Source organism: Aspergillus steynii (assembly GCF_002849105.1).
Source record: "Aspergillus steynii IBT 23096 chromosome Unknown P170scaffold_5, whole genome shotgun sequence".
In the NCBI taxonomy this organism is placed as follows: Eukaryota; Fungi; Ascomycota; class Eurotiomycetes; order Eurotiales; family Aspergillaceae; genus Aspergillus; species Aspergillus steynii.
In genome coordinates this window covers 929880-946423 of record NW_020194402.1, presented here as the reverse complement: position 1 = coordinate 946423, position 16544 = coordinate 929880, and the positions used below count along the sequence as shown (strand labels likewise).

At 52.1% G+C, this 16544-nt stretch overlaps 7 protein-coding genes across 7 annotated transcripts; 6 read left to right on the top strand and 1 right to left on the bottom strand.

The window, feature by feature from the left end:
- The first annotated feature begins 1317 nt into the window (after window positions 1–1317).
- rrg9 (mitochondrial ribosome assembly protein RRG9) lies at window positions 1318–2346 on the top strand. The gene has a single exon (XM_024849393.1). The coding sequence runs from the start codon at window positions 1412–1414 to the stop codon at window positions 2189–2191; it is 780 nt and encodes a 259-aa protein (XP_024703113.1). The 5' UTR covers window positions 1318–1411; the 3' UTR covers window positions 2192–2346.
- A 289-nt stretch (window positions 2347–2635) lies between these two features.
- P170DRAFT_385770 (putative intracellular protein transport protein (Sat1)) lies at window positions 2636–5604 on the top strand. The gene is made up of 3 exons (XM_024845742.1): window positions 2636–3397; window positions 3459–4520; window positions 4606–5604. The coding sequence occupies exons 1-3, from the start codon at window positions 2869–2871 to the stop codon at window positions 5487–5489; spliced, it is 2475 nt and encodes an 824-aa protein (XP_024703112.1). The 5' UTR covers window positions 2636–2868; the 3' UTR covers window positions 5490–5604.
- A 286-nt stretch (window positions 5605–5890) lies between these two features.
- Window positions 5891–7498, top strand: P170DRAFT_437548 (Mob1/phocein family protein). The gene is made up of 6 exons (XM_024849392.1): window positions 5891–6057; window positions 6142–6342; window positions 6538–6701; window positions 6762–6855; window positions 6912–7045; window positions 7104–7498. Exons 2-6 carry the CDS (start codon window positions 6320–6322, stop codon window positions 7343–7345), a joined length of 657 nt encoding a protein of 218 aa, XP_024703111.1. The 5' UTR covers window positions 5891–6057; window positions 6142–6319; the 3' UTR covers window positions 7346–7498.
- A 175-nt stretch (window positions 7499–7673) lies between these two features.
- Window positions 7674–9019, top strand: P170DRAFT_437546 (F1F0 ATP synthase subunit 5). The gene is made up of 4 exons (XM_024849391.1): window positions 7674–7929; window positions 8147–8458; window positions 8587–8676; window positions 8742–9019. Exons 1-4 carry the CDS (start codon window positions 7765–7767, stop codon window positions 8853–8855), a joined length of 681 nt encoding a protein of 226 aa, XP_024703110.1. The 5' UTR covers window positions 7674–7764; the 3' UTR covers window positions 8856–9019.
- Window positions 9020–9399: 380 nt separating this feature from the next.
- On the bottom strand, window positions 9400–13319 carry P170DRAFT_437543 (uncharacterized protein). Its single transcript, XM_024849390.1, has 9 exons — window positions 13093–13319; window positions 13007–13022; window positions 12922–12944; window positions 12720–12837; window positions 12555–12654; window positions 11053–12499; window positions 10902–10998; window positions 10066–10851; window positions 9400–10010 (listed from the first exon to the last, which is right to left on the bottom strand). The coding sequence occupies exons 1-9, from the start codon at window positions 13214–13216 to the stop codon at window positions 9647–9649; spliced, it is 3075 nt and encodes a 1024-aa protein (XP_024703109.1). The 5' UTR covers window positions 13217–13319; the 3' UTR covers window positions 9400–9646.
- On the top strand, window positions 13007–14041 carry P170DRAFT_198151 (uncharacterized protein). The gene is made up of 2 exons (XM_024842743.1): window positions 13007–13772; window positions 13840–14041. The coding sequence occupies exon 1, from the start codon at window positions 13270–13272 to the stop codon at window positions 13768–13770; it is 501 nt and encodes a 166-aa protein (XP_024703108.1). The 5' UTR covers window positions 13007–13269; the 3' UTR covers window positions 13771–13772; window positions 13840–14041.
- Window positions 13783–15705, top strand: P170DRAFT_410134 (zinc-dependent alcohol dehydrogenase family protein). The gene is made up of 4 exons (XM_024846835.1): window positions 13783–14240; window positions 14291–15152; window positions 15199–15294; window positions 15373–15705. Exons 1-4 carry the CDS (start codon window positions 14235–14237, stop codon window positions 15483–15485), a joined length of 1077 nt encoding a protein of 358 aa, XP_024703107.1. The 5' UTR covers window positions 13783–14234; the 3' UTR covers window positions 15486–15705.
- The last annotated feature ends 839 nt before the right edge of the window (window positions 15706–16544 follow it).

Genomic DNA, 16544 nt, shown 5'->3' with positions numbered 1-16544 from the left:
GCAACGTCTTCATTCGCATTTGTTGGGGTGGGTTTGAACGGGAGTCGTGTCTGGCCAAAAATCCAGCAAGCTACTTCATTGCCCACAAACGGCCAGCAAGAAAAGCCAACGGACGAGGAAGTCGAAGGAGCGAAAAGTTTTCTGACTCGTATCTTTATGCAGGCGAAGAAGGTTTGGAGTACGTCAGGTCATCGATCGAGTTCGACGGAAGAGGCGTTTTGCGGTCGGCCGGGCAGATATTGGAGGGGAAGAATGTCGGAGATTGCAGATGAACAGACAAAGAAAGGAGCTGAAGCGAGAGAAAATGGAAGCCCAAAATAACCATAAAGGAGCGACGGTTGAAACAAACGAGAGAATGAATGTAGGGGGAGGGTTGGAGCCGGGAATGAAGCAGCGAGTGGGCTAGGAGCTGTCTATCTATTCTGGTGGCATCAACATGAGCTCCGGCATTCCAGAAGGCGGAGAGCCCAAAAATGATTGACGAACCTATCTTTTGTCCCTTGGCGCTGGGATGGAAGGATCTGACATTGGGCAGAAAATAGTCTATTTAGGTCCCCTTAGCTCGAGGCTACTTTAGTAGGGAGTAGCTCAGTAGATCCGCGCCGGATAGATCATTTGGCTGATCCAGAGTTCCGAGTTAATGAATCCAACCTCGGGAGAAAGGGAGACAGAGATAGGAGGATGCAAGGAGTGACCAGCCGGCAGACACACGAAAAGAACAGTTCATCCCATACCTGGCCAGCATCCCAGGATGATGATCATGCCAGGGACCGCAGGAAGGAAGACTCGCCGAAGGGTTGAGGCGGTGGATCGCCTGAGGCCGCCAAGTGGTCCCGCGTCATGTGGGGCGTCAATCTTGCCCGAATGGGAAGCGCGAGGGAGTCAGGATTTAGGGATCTGACCTTACGAAAGTCCTCTAGAAGAGTATATTCTCCAAACGACTCAATATTCAGTGCGCAACGGAGCTGGCCCTGGAGGATCACGGAGGGCAGGGGAAGCTAAGACATGCAGGATGGATCGCAGACCTTGACGTTCCGATCTATCGACTATTGAAGCTGCCAGATATATTTCCCGCCGATGGGGGCTCAGATATATCACCCGATTGGGTCCAAAGAGGACGAGCAGTGTGACACCGCCGGAAGGCCAGAGCTCGCCTTAGCGCCTCTTGAATGACAAGCATCGCCGAGGTAAACCACTGTAGTTTATCGATATATACGAAGGACAGACTATCGAATCGAACAGGTACAGTTGACATGGTCGACCACCCAAAAAGGAAGGCGGTCTATATCGCGATAAGATCACATGATACATCCTTATCGGGCGATGCCTGCGACCGCGTCGAGATTTTCCGGCGCCATCACTTTCCAGTATCATGATTCTCCCATCATAGAGCATAAATCTGCTTTCTTGAATGACTGCCGGAATCATGTTTCTATCAACTATCCTTCGCAACGTTACTCGGTCCGAGCTCGCTGGCGAGCGCTATGCCCTCTGCGACTGTCGAAATTATCTGACTCGGTACAGAGCCTTTCCCAACCACAGATACCAGAATGCGACGCAATTCAGTACGCTCTCCGGGCATCGCACGCCCGACGTCGAAGCAGATCTCTCTTCACAGCATATTGTGAACTCAACTACGGAGAAACATCGTCCATCGCATTCGAACAAGAAAGCGCAAGACCGGGCGCGGAAGCCGAAACCCAAAACCAACACAGCAGAGTCCTCGAACAGCGTGGACCCCAAGACCTCAAAGTCCTCTCGTACGAAGAAACGCTCAGATGTGGGCCAGACACACTCACAGCCGAAACCGAAGAAGAAGCGGGAGCACTGGCAAATTCAAAAATCCGCTTTGCAAGATAAATTCAAGGATGGATGGAACCCAGTCAAGAAACTATCGCCGGATGCTCTTGACGGGATTCGGCATCTACATTCTATTGCCCCAGAAAAATTCACCACCCCCGTTCTCGCAGAGCAGTTCGAGGTGTCGCCGGAAGCCATTCGACGGATTCTGAAGAGCAAATGGCGAGCTACTGAGGCTGAGCTGGAGAGTCGACGTCAACGATGGGAAAAACGACACGATCGGATCTGGAGTCATCTGACCCAGCTGGGACTACGACCGAAAACGAAACGCACCGCCCCCTACGACGACGTCGGTATACTGTACGATAAGAGTGGCAGCGGTGACCGGTGACGAGGGTCTGCCGTGGAGGACAGACCTGTAGTGGATGCACTACAGGGAAGGAGTCGAGGTCGTCGCATTGTATTTATAGTCACCATGTATATAAGTATAAGTTCTCATTACTACCCCTGTATAATATCAGACAGAAGAATTGGAGTTGTTCTTGGTGTGGTTGCCGGTTCTCGGTTGGTTGGTTGGCCACCTGTGAGGTGCCTTCAACCGAATTTCCAGGTAGTTTGGAACCGACTCAACAAATACTCCATAGAGTCAGCAATTGAATCTCGACAGCCGTTGAGTTCAGTTGGGGTCCATTGTTTCTATACATCATACATCATACATCTGTCGTTCGGTCGGAGGTCCACCACTAGTAAGTAGTTCGGCCGTCATGCACAGCCGAAGCGCGCATCACCGCATGGGACTCGACTGGCCGCGTCTGACTTCCTTCTTCCGCTCTGCCTTCTTCCCTTCCTCGCCCACTCTGCCCAACCTGATCGTGACCATGGATCGCCTGGTTTGACGGAATGCCCTAGACGGCCTTCCATCTTATGTATCTTTGTCCGCATTGTATCTTGCCCTTCTGCGCTTGATCGCAGACCCCGGTGGCGGCTGGTTCCCACCTCTCTTCCTCAAGTTGTCGTTGACTCCTGCTTGCCCTTCTCCGCCCATATGGTGATTGCTCGACGATCGCCATGTCATCGGACATCCAGGTCTTCGTGAAATGGAAAGACCAGACCATATTCGCGGGAGAGGACGTGGAATGTACAATCACCTTCAAGAACGTCGCAGATGGTACCGGCGAATCGAAGAATGGCGGGCAACACTCCCACCAGAGGAAACAGTCCCGAGCTGCCAATGTCACTCCTCATTCGGATTCCTTCTTTTCGCTGAAATCTCCCCATAGCCTCTTTTTCAATAATAACCGCCGCTCGTTTCCGACGAGAAACCCGCATCATCGCAGCATTTCTTCGCTGAGTTCCCCATTAATCGGCTCCCACAGCTTCCCGCCCCCCTCCACCCCCCGAAGTACCTCGTCTTACGGCCATAAACACAAACGCTCCGTTTCGATTCTTTCGATAGACAGCGAAGGTGGCGGTGAAAAAACCCCAAGGACCTCCTCCCAATTCAACCGCCCCCGGCCGACACGCGGCCATGGACGCTCTGCAAGCTTACAAGTTGTACCGAGGCGCTATGAAGGCTACGAGGATTCTCCCCAGAAAGGTACCTGACTCGCCCTCACGGCTGATCAACCCATGATAGTCTGACAATTTTGATCATCTAGCCGCGCGCATTCCCTCCCGTGGTTTTCCGTCTCCTGTCACCCCGTCCTCCCATGGCCCGAGAGTCGACATTGACCGGCTGAACCGGACCAGTCGTTCTGGCTCCGAAGTGGCTAGCCCTACAAGACCCATCGAATCGCCGCGCACCCCAGTCCGAAGACCTCAGTTGCCGCCGATGGACTTCAAGTTCCCTCCACCTTCTGACGCGAACCACTTGCGACCTGACGCATCACCCGCAGTGACTCCAAACGATGAGAACCCCAATCTGGCGGTGACGGCAAGAACAAACGGAAAGGATGCATCGAGCCTGGCCGCACCAGGACAGTTACCTCAATTGACTAAGATCATGTCGACGTCGAGCTTGAGCGGAAGCCACAAGAGCAGCGGCGAGTTTTACTCTGCTGGGAATAACTCGTCGGAGACTCTTCAGTCTGAATACACCAATTACTCCCTTCCTGCCCCTGGACCGGGCGGTCCTCGTCACTCGCGACATATGTCCAGCTTCGAACCCGTAGGCCTTTCGCCGAATAGCCAGACGCTGCTTATGGGGTACGCGCAGATCAGTGCGTCATTCACCGTGGATGGCTCGTTGGTACAGCAATCCGCCTTCGATGATGTGAAGCGGAAAGGTGTGGTTGGAGGACAGGGAGGCACTGGGACTCCCAGGTCCAGGCCCGGTTCGAGCGGCGACAAAGGCCGAAAGACCGGAGGCTTTTGGGGCGCCTTCAAATGGAACGCGATTGAAGAATCCATAAGTGGACTGCTCTCCAACAATGAACTTGATGGCCTCAGGGACATGCGGGGAGTTACCTCGTCGAAGTCGATCCCGTTATTGTCAACATCCCAATCGCTTCTTTTTGTGGATCTCCGATTGGCACCCGGGGAAGAGCAATCTTACTCCTTCGCTTTTACCTTGCCCCCTGGTCTCCCGGCGAGCCATAAGGGCAAAGCCATCAAAATCTCATATAACCTGGTCATCGGCACTCAGCGCCCGAGCAGGCCGAACGAACCTCAGCGAGTCAATCGGATTACTATTCCATTCCGAGTGTTCAACGGTGTCAATGGTAAGCCTTTGCTTCTTCATTCGAGACCTCTTTGGTTCAGCTTCTTTCCCGTTCGAACATGACTAACCGAGTGATGGTATATTAGCCCAAGGAGAAATTCTCGGCCATGACCTAATGAGCCCTTATGTGCTTCTGCGAGACGAAGCCAGGGTGCAGAAAGTCGGGAATAGTCCACCGCCGGTTGCAAAGCCGAAAAGTATTAGTGGCGCAACTTGGAAGTCAGCCCCTGACTTTTTGAACTACGTCGACGAAATCCTGGAGCAAAGCGCTCGCAGTAATCTCTTGCAACCCCCTGATAATTCATCGGATAAGCGTTCGATTCATGAGGTATCGACCGGGCCAATTTCTTGTAAGGATGCTATCGACTTGGCTATTTTGCGGAGTAACCAGGCATTCAGCTCCTCGCGCAGCCCGAATAGATTCGAGATTGCGCGCAATGGACGCCGAATTGCCGTCGTGGTCCTCAACCGTCCCGCCCACCGACTGGGCGAAACCATCATGGCCACCGTGAATCTGGCGGATGCTTCACTTCCATGCTATGCCATCCGGGCGACTTTGGAGTCTTCCGAGAGGGTAGCGGCTCCGTTGGCCGTACGGTCGGGGGCCAGCATTCGGCGGGCTACTCGACGCGTGCACGCCTCTTTCTTCGAAAATACTTTGTACTCGACGCGTGTGGTCTTCAGTCCTGCCGTCCCAATCACTGCCACGCCCACGATCCTTACCAGCGGAGTCAACTATGATTGGGAGTTACGGTTTGAATTCGTGACGACCAGTGTACATAATGACGGGGAATCGGGTCCCTCAGGCGAGAGACTCCTCGAAGCCGTGCACGAGGATGATCGCGGACGAATCATGACGGCGTTGGAGAGCTTAGGATGCGAGTCTTTTGAGATCTCGATTCCCATCACCATCTATGGCGAGACGGTGCGCGAGAGGGTGCCCGAAGAGAACGAAGGATACTCTATATAATCTCGAGATGAATCTTTTGGATTTGCATCAGCGGCGTGACTGGCTGTTTTATGCTGTATGTGTATGATTTGTTGTCCATGTCTTTTTCTTATGTCTCAATATTATTACTCTTGGATGTTTGGATATATGAGGGCCCTGGTTGATGGATTGGTGTAGACTTCTGGGTGGTTTAGAGTGACGACAGGACGTTCTCCACCACACTACTGGATCTCTAGTATACTTTGGACTGTGAACAACTTGAATCGAGAGAAAAAGCAGGCAGGCAGAGGCCGAGTGGGGATGCGTCGCCGTGGAAACGGACGACGGGCTGGCAGCATCCATGGATCCGGACAAGTCAAGGAGGTTCCGCTTGTGGGATCGTGGGGACCTGCCGTCGATGACGGAATCCCTCTTCCTGCCATGTTATTCCCATTGAGCTAATTCGATTTCTGGTTTAATTAATAAATAAATATTCCCATCACAAGATCGCCCGTGCACTCGCTGAGATCCCTCGGATTTGTTTTCCACCGCCACCTTTCTCTCCCCTCGTCAGAGTGGCTTATTCTCAGCCGACCGCGATATCCCTGCGGTGAGTCCTCCACGTCGTGACCATCCCCGGATATGAATTGCCTGAACTGACCTCATCCCTCCTATTGTTCTCTCTGGAATGTAGGCGCATTCTCTATCACCACCTCCCGCCTATCAACGGTTTCCATTCACCCACGACAAGCTTTGAATCGGGCAAGTCGGAGAATTCGACGGATTGAAGGGGGAAGCCGGACTCCCTTGAGTGCTGTTTGCCAGGGTCTTTTATCGTTGAGGAACTCGGAGAAGGAAAAGAGAAGTTGAGAATGGCTTCATTCATCACTACCATGTCGGTGCCCACTTCTGCTTCATCTACCCCGCCATCGCACCCACCATCGTCCACACAAATTCCCCTGTTACTTACCCCTGATACTGCCTACGATACCATCCATACCTCTCGTGTCCCTCTTTCTGAACCCCCCTCTTATCTGTCGCCGGCCGTTCGCGCTCTGAAGCAAGGCAGCTTTGGACTGACCCCTCCCAGCAATGCGCGCACGCGAGCCCCCTTCAAACCGCGATCGGCGGCCAAAGGCACCAGCAGTTATCAGTTGAGACAATTTGCAGAGGCAACGCTTGGTAGTGGTAGTCTTCGGAAGGCCGTGATCCTTCCTGAAGGCGAAGATCTGAATGAGTGGCTTGCGGTTAATGGTAGGCTGCCCTTCCCCGTTTGATGCCTCGTACATCCAGGCTAACCTTCGCATGCGATAGTCGTCGATTTCTACAACCAGATCAACCTTCTTTACGGGTCAATTACAGAGTTCTGCTCGCCGCAGTCATGTCCGGAGATGAAAGCGACCGATGAGTAGGTGTCTTGTCCGAGGAACCCAGAAGACGGCGACTGACACCGAGGTTTCTCAGATTTGAATACCTCTGGCAGGATTCGGAGCACTTCAAGCGGCCCACGAAGATGTCCGCTCCAGAATACATCGAGCACCTGATGAGTTGGGTCCAGGGCAATATTGACAACGAGCAGATGTTCCCCAGCCGGCTGGGTATGTATCCCCCTCGGACCCCGACGATGGGAACGAATCGACTGATCCGAATATGCAGGTGTCCCGTTTCCCAAGGCGTTCACTAGCCTCGTGCGACAGATCTTCAAGCGGTTGTATCGAGTGTACGCACACATCTACTGTCACCATTACCCGGTCGTGGTACATCTGGGACTGGAGCCCCATCTCAATACGAGTTTCAAACACTACGTGTTATTCATCGACGAGCACCGGCTGGCCAGCGGAAAGGATTTCTGGGGACCGTTGGGGGATCTGGTGGAGAGCATGTTGCGCAGCGATTAAAGGTCGCACCGCCAGGGAAAGGCGGACGGGAAGCATTCGAACTGCAGGCGTTGCGGTGTTGGCATTAGTTATTCGTGTTACTGAGATTGATTTGCCTGGAAGCGGGCGGGCGTTGCGACATGCGATGAGAGAAGGCCGCGAGGATACCTGTAGACTATTTAATAAATAAAAGAAAATGACACCCAGATAATAACATTCTTCGTCCTCTTATGGTCACGGTTATAACCGAAAACTCGGCGTGTGCGGGATCTCACGTGACCGGGCGCCGGGAGAAGTTGGACGTTCGACCTCAACTCCATCCCAGCTCGACCACCGGCCATTCGCACCCCTCCGATCTCGACGCTCGCCCGTCTCGCATCCATCCACTCCTCTCCTCCTTTCTCGTCCGAGGCTTCTCGCCCTACCACTCACTCGTCACAATGATGTCCGCTCGTGTCGCCCGCGCCGGCCTGCGTGCCACCCAGCAGTTCTCCGTCCCTCGCACTGCCGCCCTGAACGGCCTCAGGACCTATGCCACCCCGGCCCAGGAGGTCAAGCCTCCTGTGTCCCTGTTCGGTGTCGACGGTACCTACGCTACTGCTCTGGTATGCTCAATGCCTTCCTTCCTCCTGCACCCTGGAAGCGTCGTTCCTCGATCCAGCTGGACGTGTTTTTCACCCTCTCCGTTGCCCCGGGGTCGGAGCGAGAAGCCTTAAAAAAACTGGATCCAGCTTCCCAGAGCCTCACCATACCAGCTACTCCAGATCCTCAAACCACAATGCCCAATTCCACTCCTGCTAATATCCTTCTCTGTCAATCTAGTACACTGCCTCGAGCAAGGCTGCCGCTCTCGACCAGACCGCCAAGGCCCTCACCACCCTCGGTGAGACCCTCAAGGCCGACCGCAAGTTGACCGGCATCATCTCCGCGCCCACCCTCACCGTCGGCGACAAGCAGCAGATCGTCCAGGAGCTGCAGAAGCTCTCCGGCGACAAGGGCGACGTCGTCAAGAACTTCCTCGAGGCTCTCGCCGAGAACAACCGTCTCGGCCTGCTGGAGGGCATCACCGAGAAGTTCGCGACTCTGATGGGTGCTCACCGTGGTGAGATCGAGCTGAACATCACCAGTGCTCAGGTATGCCTTCTTTACCGTGGTGGAGATCCGTTGGGTTAGAAGTTGTCACGTTGCGTCGTGGCACTCGGGACCGCCGGATTGGAATTACTTCGGAATGGAATAATTATGCTAACGTGGTATCCATCCAGGAACTCGACAACAAGACCATCAACCGTCTCGAGAAGGCCGTCGCCAAGTCCGAGTTCAGCCAGGGCAAGAAGCTCAAGGTCGTCTCCAAGGTGCGTACCCATCCTTCCCTCCCCCTACATAACCTCATCCACCCTGCTAACATGAACCCCAACAGGTCAACCCCGACCTCGTCGGTGGCCTCGTCGTCGAGATCGGTGACCGCACCATCGACCTTAGCGTTTCGTCCAAGATCGCTAAGCTGAACAAGGCCCTCACCGATGCTTTGTAAATTAGAAATATCTTCCGATCCCCTTTTATACGCCCATCAACCCCCCCCTTGTAACCCGTACCTTCTACCCAGTCCCGCACACTTTTCTTTGAAAGTACCTGACTTAGCATGAACTCGTGTTCTGGAGATATGAATAGACAGAATTGAGTTGATATCTTTATACATATTTCTTCTTTTTAGTTGATTCAGACTGGTTGTGTTGGGTAGAATGACGTCTTTCATTGTCTTGAGTACCTAGTGCATGGATTATGGAATGGCTATCGAGAGGGGTAGCAAGCGCCGAAATACTTGGCAGCTTGGACCTCGGATTTCCACGAACTTGTCTTGCGTATCTACAGCGTAAATACAGGGTCTATTCGCCTTTCTGGCTCGGAAATACTAATCATCGTCTTTTCCTTCTTCTAAAAGGCACATACACGGTAGTGATTAAACATAGAGGGAGCTTTTATGATGGGTTGATATGCTTCGTCGGAGTTAAAGAGGTGGAATGAAGATTCGATAGACATATATTCGTACGGGTGAGAAGGATTAACTCGTGTCAACCGGGTTTGGATGCTTGAATTTCACGACTTGAGTGCAGATAGAAGGCTGATATGTGTTGTATGGTAGGAGTATAGACAAGCTAAATCCAAGCCAAATAACTCAATCCATGGCTATATTCGAACGCAAAATAGAACATGACATCCAATCAGACTGTACCAAAAGAGCAACTCTAAACAAGGAGATACAAAAAAAGGTAAAAGAAGATAGACTGAAATTACCAAGTCCCCATCACAAGTACTGATGTTATCTTAGTGCCCATTCGGCGTGCGATCCGCCTGCGTCTCAAGCTCATCCTCGTAGCTGGCAATAGACGTTTGACTACGGATCCGTTGCAACTGGCTCTCGACGTAGCTGGAGACATGGGGGTCCAAGTCGCGGTCCCTGTGCTCGTGGTCATCTTCGTCGACGGCGCTCTCGGGAGCGGGCGTTTCACCACCCGTGAAGGTCGACTCGAAGTCGCTTCTGTTGCCGATGGAGCGGCTGGTAGAAGAGCGGCGGACGCTGGGTCGTCGGCTGCCGCGGGGGCGAGCGGACCGGGTGAAGATATCGTCAAAATAATGGGTTGCGGCGGCAAAGGGGGAGCGAGGGGTTTGTGGGAGACGGCAGTTGATTCTGTACTTGTTAGACTTGGACACAAGGGTGGCAAGGGAGCTAGGGAATAGCTTACCCGGTGTCATGGATGACTTTGGCGATGAGACCTGTCCACCCGCATTGGTGAGAGGATCCGAGACCTCGACCGGTATCTCCGTCGAAGAACTCATGGAACCACATGTAGTCTTTCCAGTTCTCGTCGAAATCGAGCAGGTCAGAATTGTTGTGGACTGCACGGCGTCCTTCGTCGTTCCGAGCAAACAGATGTTGCATTCGGTGCTGGATTTCCTCTGCTACCTGCCCTAGATGCATGTAATCTCCAGAACCAGTGGGACATTCTATCTGGAAGGAGTCGCCGTAGAACATGTAAAAGCGTAGCAGCGACTCAACCAGCAGGAAATTCACGCACAGCCAGACGGGGCCGCGCCAGTTACTGTTGCCGCCAAAGAGAGCACTGTCTGAGTCGCCAGGGACATAGTTGACACGGAACTCCTGGCCATTGACAGCCATAGAGTATGGGTTCTTCTCATGGTGTTTGGACATGGATCGAATGCCATGCTTTGAGAGGAACTCAGTCTCATCGAGCATCCTCTTGAGGATTTTCTCTAGACGATCTCTGCTTACCAGAGATAACAGTAGTCGCTCGTCCTTGCCACGACGCTTCATACTGGCGATGTTTCGCTCTGCCACATCTTGTCTATTCTCAACAAACCAATCCAACCGTCTCTTAAACGAGGGAAACTTCTTGATTAGTTCCGGTTCAAGTGTGAGAACCGCATACAAAGGGATCAGGCCGACGAGGGACCGCACAGGGAGCTGCTGGGTCCATGGCTCGCCGTACGAAATGGCGTCGTAGTAGAAGCTGATAAGGTTAGATACTGGAAGATAAGTTGGAATAAAGGGATTTTGTACCCGTCCTCCTCGTTCCATAGAGAGGTCTCTTGTCCTCCCGACCTGAACGTCATAGCGTCGCTGATCAGGATGAAGTGTTCAAAGAATTTGGAAGCGACTTCGACTGTTAGCATAGGTTTGGAAATCTAGCTCCGTGGTAGATGATACTCACTGTCTTCGTAAATCCTCCGATGCTTAGCAAGTTCCAGGGCAATGTTGAGCATGGTTAGACTGTAGAAGGCCATCCAACCAGTACTGTCTGCCTGTTCCAAGACACCACCCGTTGGCAGCGGTTCGGATCGATTGAAGAGACCGATGTTATCTAGCCCAAGAAAGCCTCCCTCGAACACATTCTTGCCATCGCCGTCCTTGCGATTGACCCACCAGGTGAAATTCAGGAGGAGCTTTTGGAAAACTCGCTCCAGGAAGTCAAGGTCCTGACGTCCGTACATTTTCCGCTCGATCTTAAACACTCGGAACGTGGCCCAGGCATGGACCGGAGGATTTACGTCGCCAAAGTTCCACTCATACGCTGCAAGCTGCCCATTAGGATGCATGTACCATTCGCGAGTCAGGAGATCCAGCTGCTTCTTCGCGAACTCCGGGTCGATCATCGCCAGCGGAATGCAATGGAACGCTGTGTCCCAGGCAGCGAAAAAGGGATACTCCCATGAATCCGGCATAGAGAGGATATCATCCATATACAAGTGTTTCCACTGCTGGTTGCGAACATGCTTTCGACCCGGCGGCGGCGGCACCATGGCCGGATCACCATTTGCCCACTGGTCCCAAACGAAATGATAGAACTGCTTCGTCCACATCATTCCCGAAAATGCCTGTCTTTGAATGTTCCGTAGGTCGTCACTCATGGGCAAGGGGCTAATATGATAGTAGAAATCGTCGGCCTCTGATTTGCGTTGATCAATCACATCATCCAGCACGGCTTCATCGATGAAAGGTGCAGTTGTTTTGGAGAATCTAAAACGAACAACAGCGCATTCACCCGGAGGGATGCCCTCGCCTTCATCAAAAGCATACCAAGCTGCGAGCTTCGAGCCCTTCTGCGCCGGATTCACCGCACCATCCTCCCCGTTGACGATATGACGATGGAAGGCATCCTTCACGTACGGCTGATCATTCTTGGTGTCCCAAAGCAGCTCGTTGTTTGTCTCATTTTCCGTGAACAGCATACGAGGCAGGATATCATCCTGAGTAGGATCAGGCGACGGCGAAGGAGAGAAGCGCGTGTATCTCTCTCCTAGCTTGTAATGGGTTGATTTCGCCGTGAGTGGAGACACCTTCTCGATGGACGGCTTGAGGGATTGATCCTCGTAGCCCCAAGCCCAGGTGTTCCGGAACCACACTTGCGGAATGATGTGCAGATGGGCCGGGTCTGGACCTCGATTGTAGGCAATGATGCGAAACAGGAGTTCCTCCTCGTTATCCTCCTCCTTAGCGGTTTCAATAAATATATCCCAGTAGCGGTCTTCGGCGAACGCGCCGGTGTCGAGAATCTGATACTCACGCTCTAATCTTCCGCGACGAGCATTCTCATCCACAAGATCCTGGTAAGGGAACTTGTTCTGGGGGTATTTGTAGAGGAATTTCATGTAGGAATGCTAGGGCGGAGAAGTGGTCAGAAAAGGCCAATCCCGATAATGAAAAGGGATATACCGTCGGAGTGTTGTCAAGATGGAAATGTGCTTCCTTGACACTCTCGCCATGGTTGCCTTGAGGGTTCGACAAGCCGAACAGGCGTTCCTTCAAAAAGTCACTGTCGGCGGGATGATAAGCTAGTGTCGAGGGAGATGTGCGGGATGACGACTTCAAAAAACATACTCCTTCCCGTTCCAAAACGAAAATGCTATATTCTGCAGATTATGGGTATCGGAAACGCCGGCAATGCCATCTTCGCCCCAGCGATAGGCCCGTGAACGAGCGTGGTCGTGCGAGAAATCTATCAGAGAAATTGCATATGAGAATGAATTGGCCATAGATAAGATAGCACTAGATTGGAATGGTGGAGAACGATCACACTTACAGCTCCAAGCGTCTCCATTCTCGCTGCAAAGGCGTCAAATTAGCTCGAGTTGGCCAGGGAAAAAGAGGGGACAGAAAATACTAACGAATAATCCTCACGGACTGCGGGGAGACGAGAAATGAGGTCATCAGTCGATCGGAGCGCGGAAGAAGCTCAGCATTGAAGACTCACCCGTTGCCCATTGTCGCTCGGCAACGTAAGGCCCCCATTTTTTCCAATAGCGATGGCGTTCCTTGTCTTCCTTCAAGCGACGCTCCTCCTGGGACAGGTAACTGTGTTTATCGATCAACACCATGGTGGAGAAGCGGGGACAAGGTCCGTCGGGGAGGTGGATCGGGGGAGGATGCGATGGAGAATGAGGAGAAAGAGGAAGAGGGAGGGAAGAAGAGGGAGAGCAGGAGAGAGAAGAGATTAGAAAAGAGAATAGAGAAGTATGTTATAGCTTTGGACAAGTCAGAGATCGGGGCGGGGATGAGAACCGGAAATGCTGGTCTAGACCCCGTCCGCCTGACATCATGTGCTTCCCCTCTTTCCCCTCTGCTCGCCGTCCCTGTTCTCCGTCCCTATTCCCAGTTCCTATTCTCTGCTCCTCCCTCTTCTTCAATGGGTGGTCCTTATCAGCCGATCCCATCGCGCTTGACTCGTCTACCGCGCGTTGCTATGAAACTCGTGAACCGCTCCGATATGGGTTCCCTATCAGGCATCCTGCGTGCAAACAATCCAACCAAACGATGTCAATGGCCACGATATGAACGATTGATTCCGTACGGTCGGTTAAAAACGATAGTGGATCCGGGGGTGGGGAGGCTGGAGATGGTGGATGGAGATACAACGCATCCTATAAGATAGAGGTACCCGCACCTTCTACTCGTAGCTGAAAAACAATAAGTGCACCCGAGAATCTGACGCCATTTCTAGAAAACATCCAACCTACCCAAACGGAGATAGATTTCCGTCAAATATAGCGGCCCGACCTCCGTAGCTCAGAGAGCTCGGGCATCGGGTATGTTGCAAGAGCGAGAGATGACGTGGAATAGACAGTGATCAACATTTTCACGAAGGAGACTAATCCACTTCTTACCCACCCTGGCCCGAGCTACTGCAGCCCATACTTGATCTCAACATGTTCTGTGTAGCATACCATGTCATCGCAAAAAAAGGGCCATGCCATCCCCGCAGTGCTGGGATGGATGAACCCATGTGACTTTCTGCATGGCCTGACGGGCTATAAATAGGCGACCCCTCTCTGGGCATAGGGATCTGTCTTTGCAGACATTTGAACAGCGTTGGGAGTTCAAACAATTAATCGAAAGATGGATGCAAGTTGCCCGATCGGTACCAAGGCACTTATCTCACTGACCATCCCTAGACCCTCCAAATGAAAGCCCTAGTCTACAAAGGCAAGGACAAATTCGGTGTCGAAGATCGTCCAATTCCCCTCCTTCACTCGGCATCCGATGCGATCGTCAGGATGCGCCACACGACTATCTGCGGAACAGACCTCCACATCCTCAAAGGCGATGTTCCCGCCGTCAAGCCGAACCGAGTCATCGGCCACGAAGGGGTCGGAACACTCATTGGAAAAGGATCCGCAGTCACAGGGCTCCATATCGGCGATACAGTGCTGATATCAAGTATCAGCGCCTGCGGGGTCTGCAAGTCCTGCCGCAAAGGCCTTAGCGCCCATTGTATGGACGGAGGTTGGATGCTGGGAAACAAGATAGACGGAACACATGCCGAGTATGTGCGGGTTCCGCATGCCACAACGTCTCTGTACAAGCTTCCCGCGAACATTAACCCGGCTGCGGCTGTTGCTCTATCGGATGCGTTGCCGACTGGGATGGAGTGCGGCGCGATGAGTGCCTCCGTGCAGCCTGGACATCTCGTTGCGATCGTGGGTGCTGGGCCGGTTGGTCTGGCGGCGCTCCTTTCTGCTAAACTCTATACACCCGCCAAGGTGGTGGTGATCGATAAAGATGAGACCAGGCTTGACCACGCCCGGAGAATCGGGGTGGATCATGCCATTAATCCAGACACTCCTGGTCTGATGAAAATACTGAATGAGATCACCGAAGGCTCAGGCTTCGACTCGGTGATTGAGGCTGTGGGCATACCGAGCACCTTCGAGCTCTGTCAGCAATTGGTTGCCCCTGGTGGCACGATAGCCAACGTTGGTGTTCATGGGCGAAAAGTTGATCTGCAATTGGATCAACTGTGGGATCGTAATATCAGTAAGTGCATGAGATGATCTCACTGGTATGAACTAACAAAGCCTAGGCATCAAGACCCAGCTGGTCAATTCTCATTCTATCCCAACTCTTTTGAAGCTTTCGCGAGCTGGGCTTCTAAACCCGGATAGTATAGTGACTCATTGTAAGTTTTTCACCTTAGGGGGAAATGCTCGAGGACCCTACCATGAGGGAACCAAGAAACGCTAACTTGGAAATACAGCCTTTCCATTCTCGGACATTACTGGGGCTTACGCAAGCTTTCAGAATGCAGCTGAGTTGGGAACCCTCAAGGTAAAGATTGATTTTGAGCAGCATGAACCGCATCGAAACTAGACACGCCGGTAGTATCTTAGGCCAAGTTTGTCCTTCGCCATTCAGTCAAGCCAACTGCCTCTCATGGATATAGAAGTTGATAGAGATAGCTATGATTCAAACTGAGCGTAGGTATACACTCGCTCTCCGCGCATCCTCCCGTCCCAACTTTTGCAAGACACGGCCAATCCTCTCTTCCCACAAATTCTTCAAGAGCAGCCATGGAAAATCAATGCTCGCCTAGAGAAAAAAGCGCAACTCTACCACTCAAACATTGAGAACACACCAACTCACCTTTCATATATTACCCATCTCCCTCCCAAACTCCTTATCTGGAGTCCCATCAATACACTAATACAGCCCAATCTCCACCCCGGTAGGCCTAATCCATAACACAATTTACTCGTTTCGGCAAGTTATTTACTGGGAAGTAGAGCACGTTTATTTATAGCAAAATTTAGCTACTACCCACTGCACAATATTAGCAAAAATGGTAGCTATATGAACATAGAGTACCTACCCTCAGCCCGCTCGGGGTGCTCAGCAATGCAACAACAACCAAAAAAAGAAAAAAGAAAAAGAAAAAGAAAAAAAAAAAAAAAAAAAAAAAAAAAAAAAAAAAAAAAAAAAAAAAAAGAGGGAGGGAGAGAGAGAGACAGAGCGGGTCGAAGTTGCCCCGGTGAGGCGCTTGGAGCTTGGAAGACATTTCTATATAAAAATCTAATGCCCTAACCAGAAGACTATAGTACCTGTTACAAGCACTTTTCGGGAGATTTAGCGCCCTATAAATCGCGGTTTTTTGCGGCCAGATTTTTAAGTGACTGCAGGAATTCAATTAACTTAGAGAACTTGGCTTGCGGCCATTTCTCGGGGAACGAAGAAATCCCCAAGATAAGAACCGATAGCATCGGCCCATCCGAAGCCTAGGGACACTGCGATTGAAAACCAGATCGTTGGCAGTAGGGATTGTGGAGTTAAATCAGCCCCGAGTGCAATGCTTTTGATAAGCATGCCAGCTCTCGTACAAGGTTACTGAAAGGGGATATCACCTCTATCTATTCTCCGTATCTACGGACCTAA

Bases quoted from the DNA above. Each gene is read 5' to 3' on its own strand.
- P170DRAFT_385770 (XM_024845742.1), top strand. From the start codon at position 2,869: ATGTCATCGGACATCCAGGTCTTCGTGAAATGGAAAGACCAGACCATA. The intron at 3,398-3,458 runs GTACCTGACTCG...TTGATCATCTAG, and splicing joins CGAGGATTCTCCCCAGAAAG to CCGCGCGCATTCCCTCCCGT. The intron at 4,521-4,605 runs GTAAGCCTTTGC...ATGGTATATTAG, and splicing joins AGTGTTCAACGGTGTCAATG to CCCAAGGAGAAATTCTCGGC.
- P170DRAFT_437546 (XM_024849391.1), top strand. From the start codon at position 7,765: ATGATGTCCGCTCGTGTCGCCCGCGCCGGCCTGCGTGCCACCCAGCAG. The intron at 7,930-8,146 runs GTATGCTCAATG...CTGTCAATCTAG, and splicing joins GTACCTACGCTACTGCTCTG to TACACTGCCTCGAGCAAGGC. The intron at 8,459-8,586 runs GTATGCCTTCTT...GTATCCATCCAG, and splicing joins TGAACATCACCAGTGCTCAG to GAACTCGACAACAAGACCAT.
- P170DRAFT_437548 (XM_024849392.1), top strand. From the start codon at position 6,320: ATGGCTTCATTCATCACTACCAT. The intron at 6,343-6,537 runs GTCGGTGCCCAC...GACCCCTCCCAG, and splicing joins GCTTCATTCATCACTACCAT to CAATGCGCGCACGCGAGCCC. The intron at 6,702-6,761 runs GTAGGCTGCCCT...CGCATGCGATAG, and splicing joins TGAGTGGCTTGCGGTTAATG to TCGTCGATTTCTACAACCAG.
- rrg9 (XM_024849393.1), top strand. From the start codon at position 1,412: ATGACTGCCGGAATCATGTTTCTATCAACTATCCTTCGCAACGTTACT.
- P170DRAFT_198151 (XM_024842743.1), top strand. From the start codon at position 13,270: ATGGAGAATGAGGAGAAAGAGGAAGAGGGAGGGAAGAAGAGGGAGAGC.
- P170DRAFT_437543 (XM_024849390.1), bottom strand. From the start codon at position 13,216: ATGGTGTTGATCGATAAACACAGTTACCTGTCCCAGGAGGAGCGTCGC. The intron at 12,655-12,719 runs GTATGTTTTTTG...TCCCGCCGACAG, and splicing joins TCGTTTTGGAACGGGAAGGA to TGACTTTTTGAAGGAACGCC. The intron at 10,011-10,065 runs GTAAGCTATTCC...TAACAAGTACAG, and splicing joins AAAGTCATCCATGACACCGG to AATCAACTGCCGTCTCCCAC.
- P170DRAFT_410134 (XM_024846835.1), top strand. The intron at 15,153-15,198 runs GTAAGTGCATGA...AACAAAGCCTAG, and splicing joins ACTGTGGGATCGTAATATCA to GCATCAAGACCCAGCTGGTC. The intron at 15,295-15,372 runs GTAAGTTTTTCA...TTGGAAATACAG, and splicing joins GGATAGTATAGTGACTCATT to CCTTTCCATTCTCGGACATT.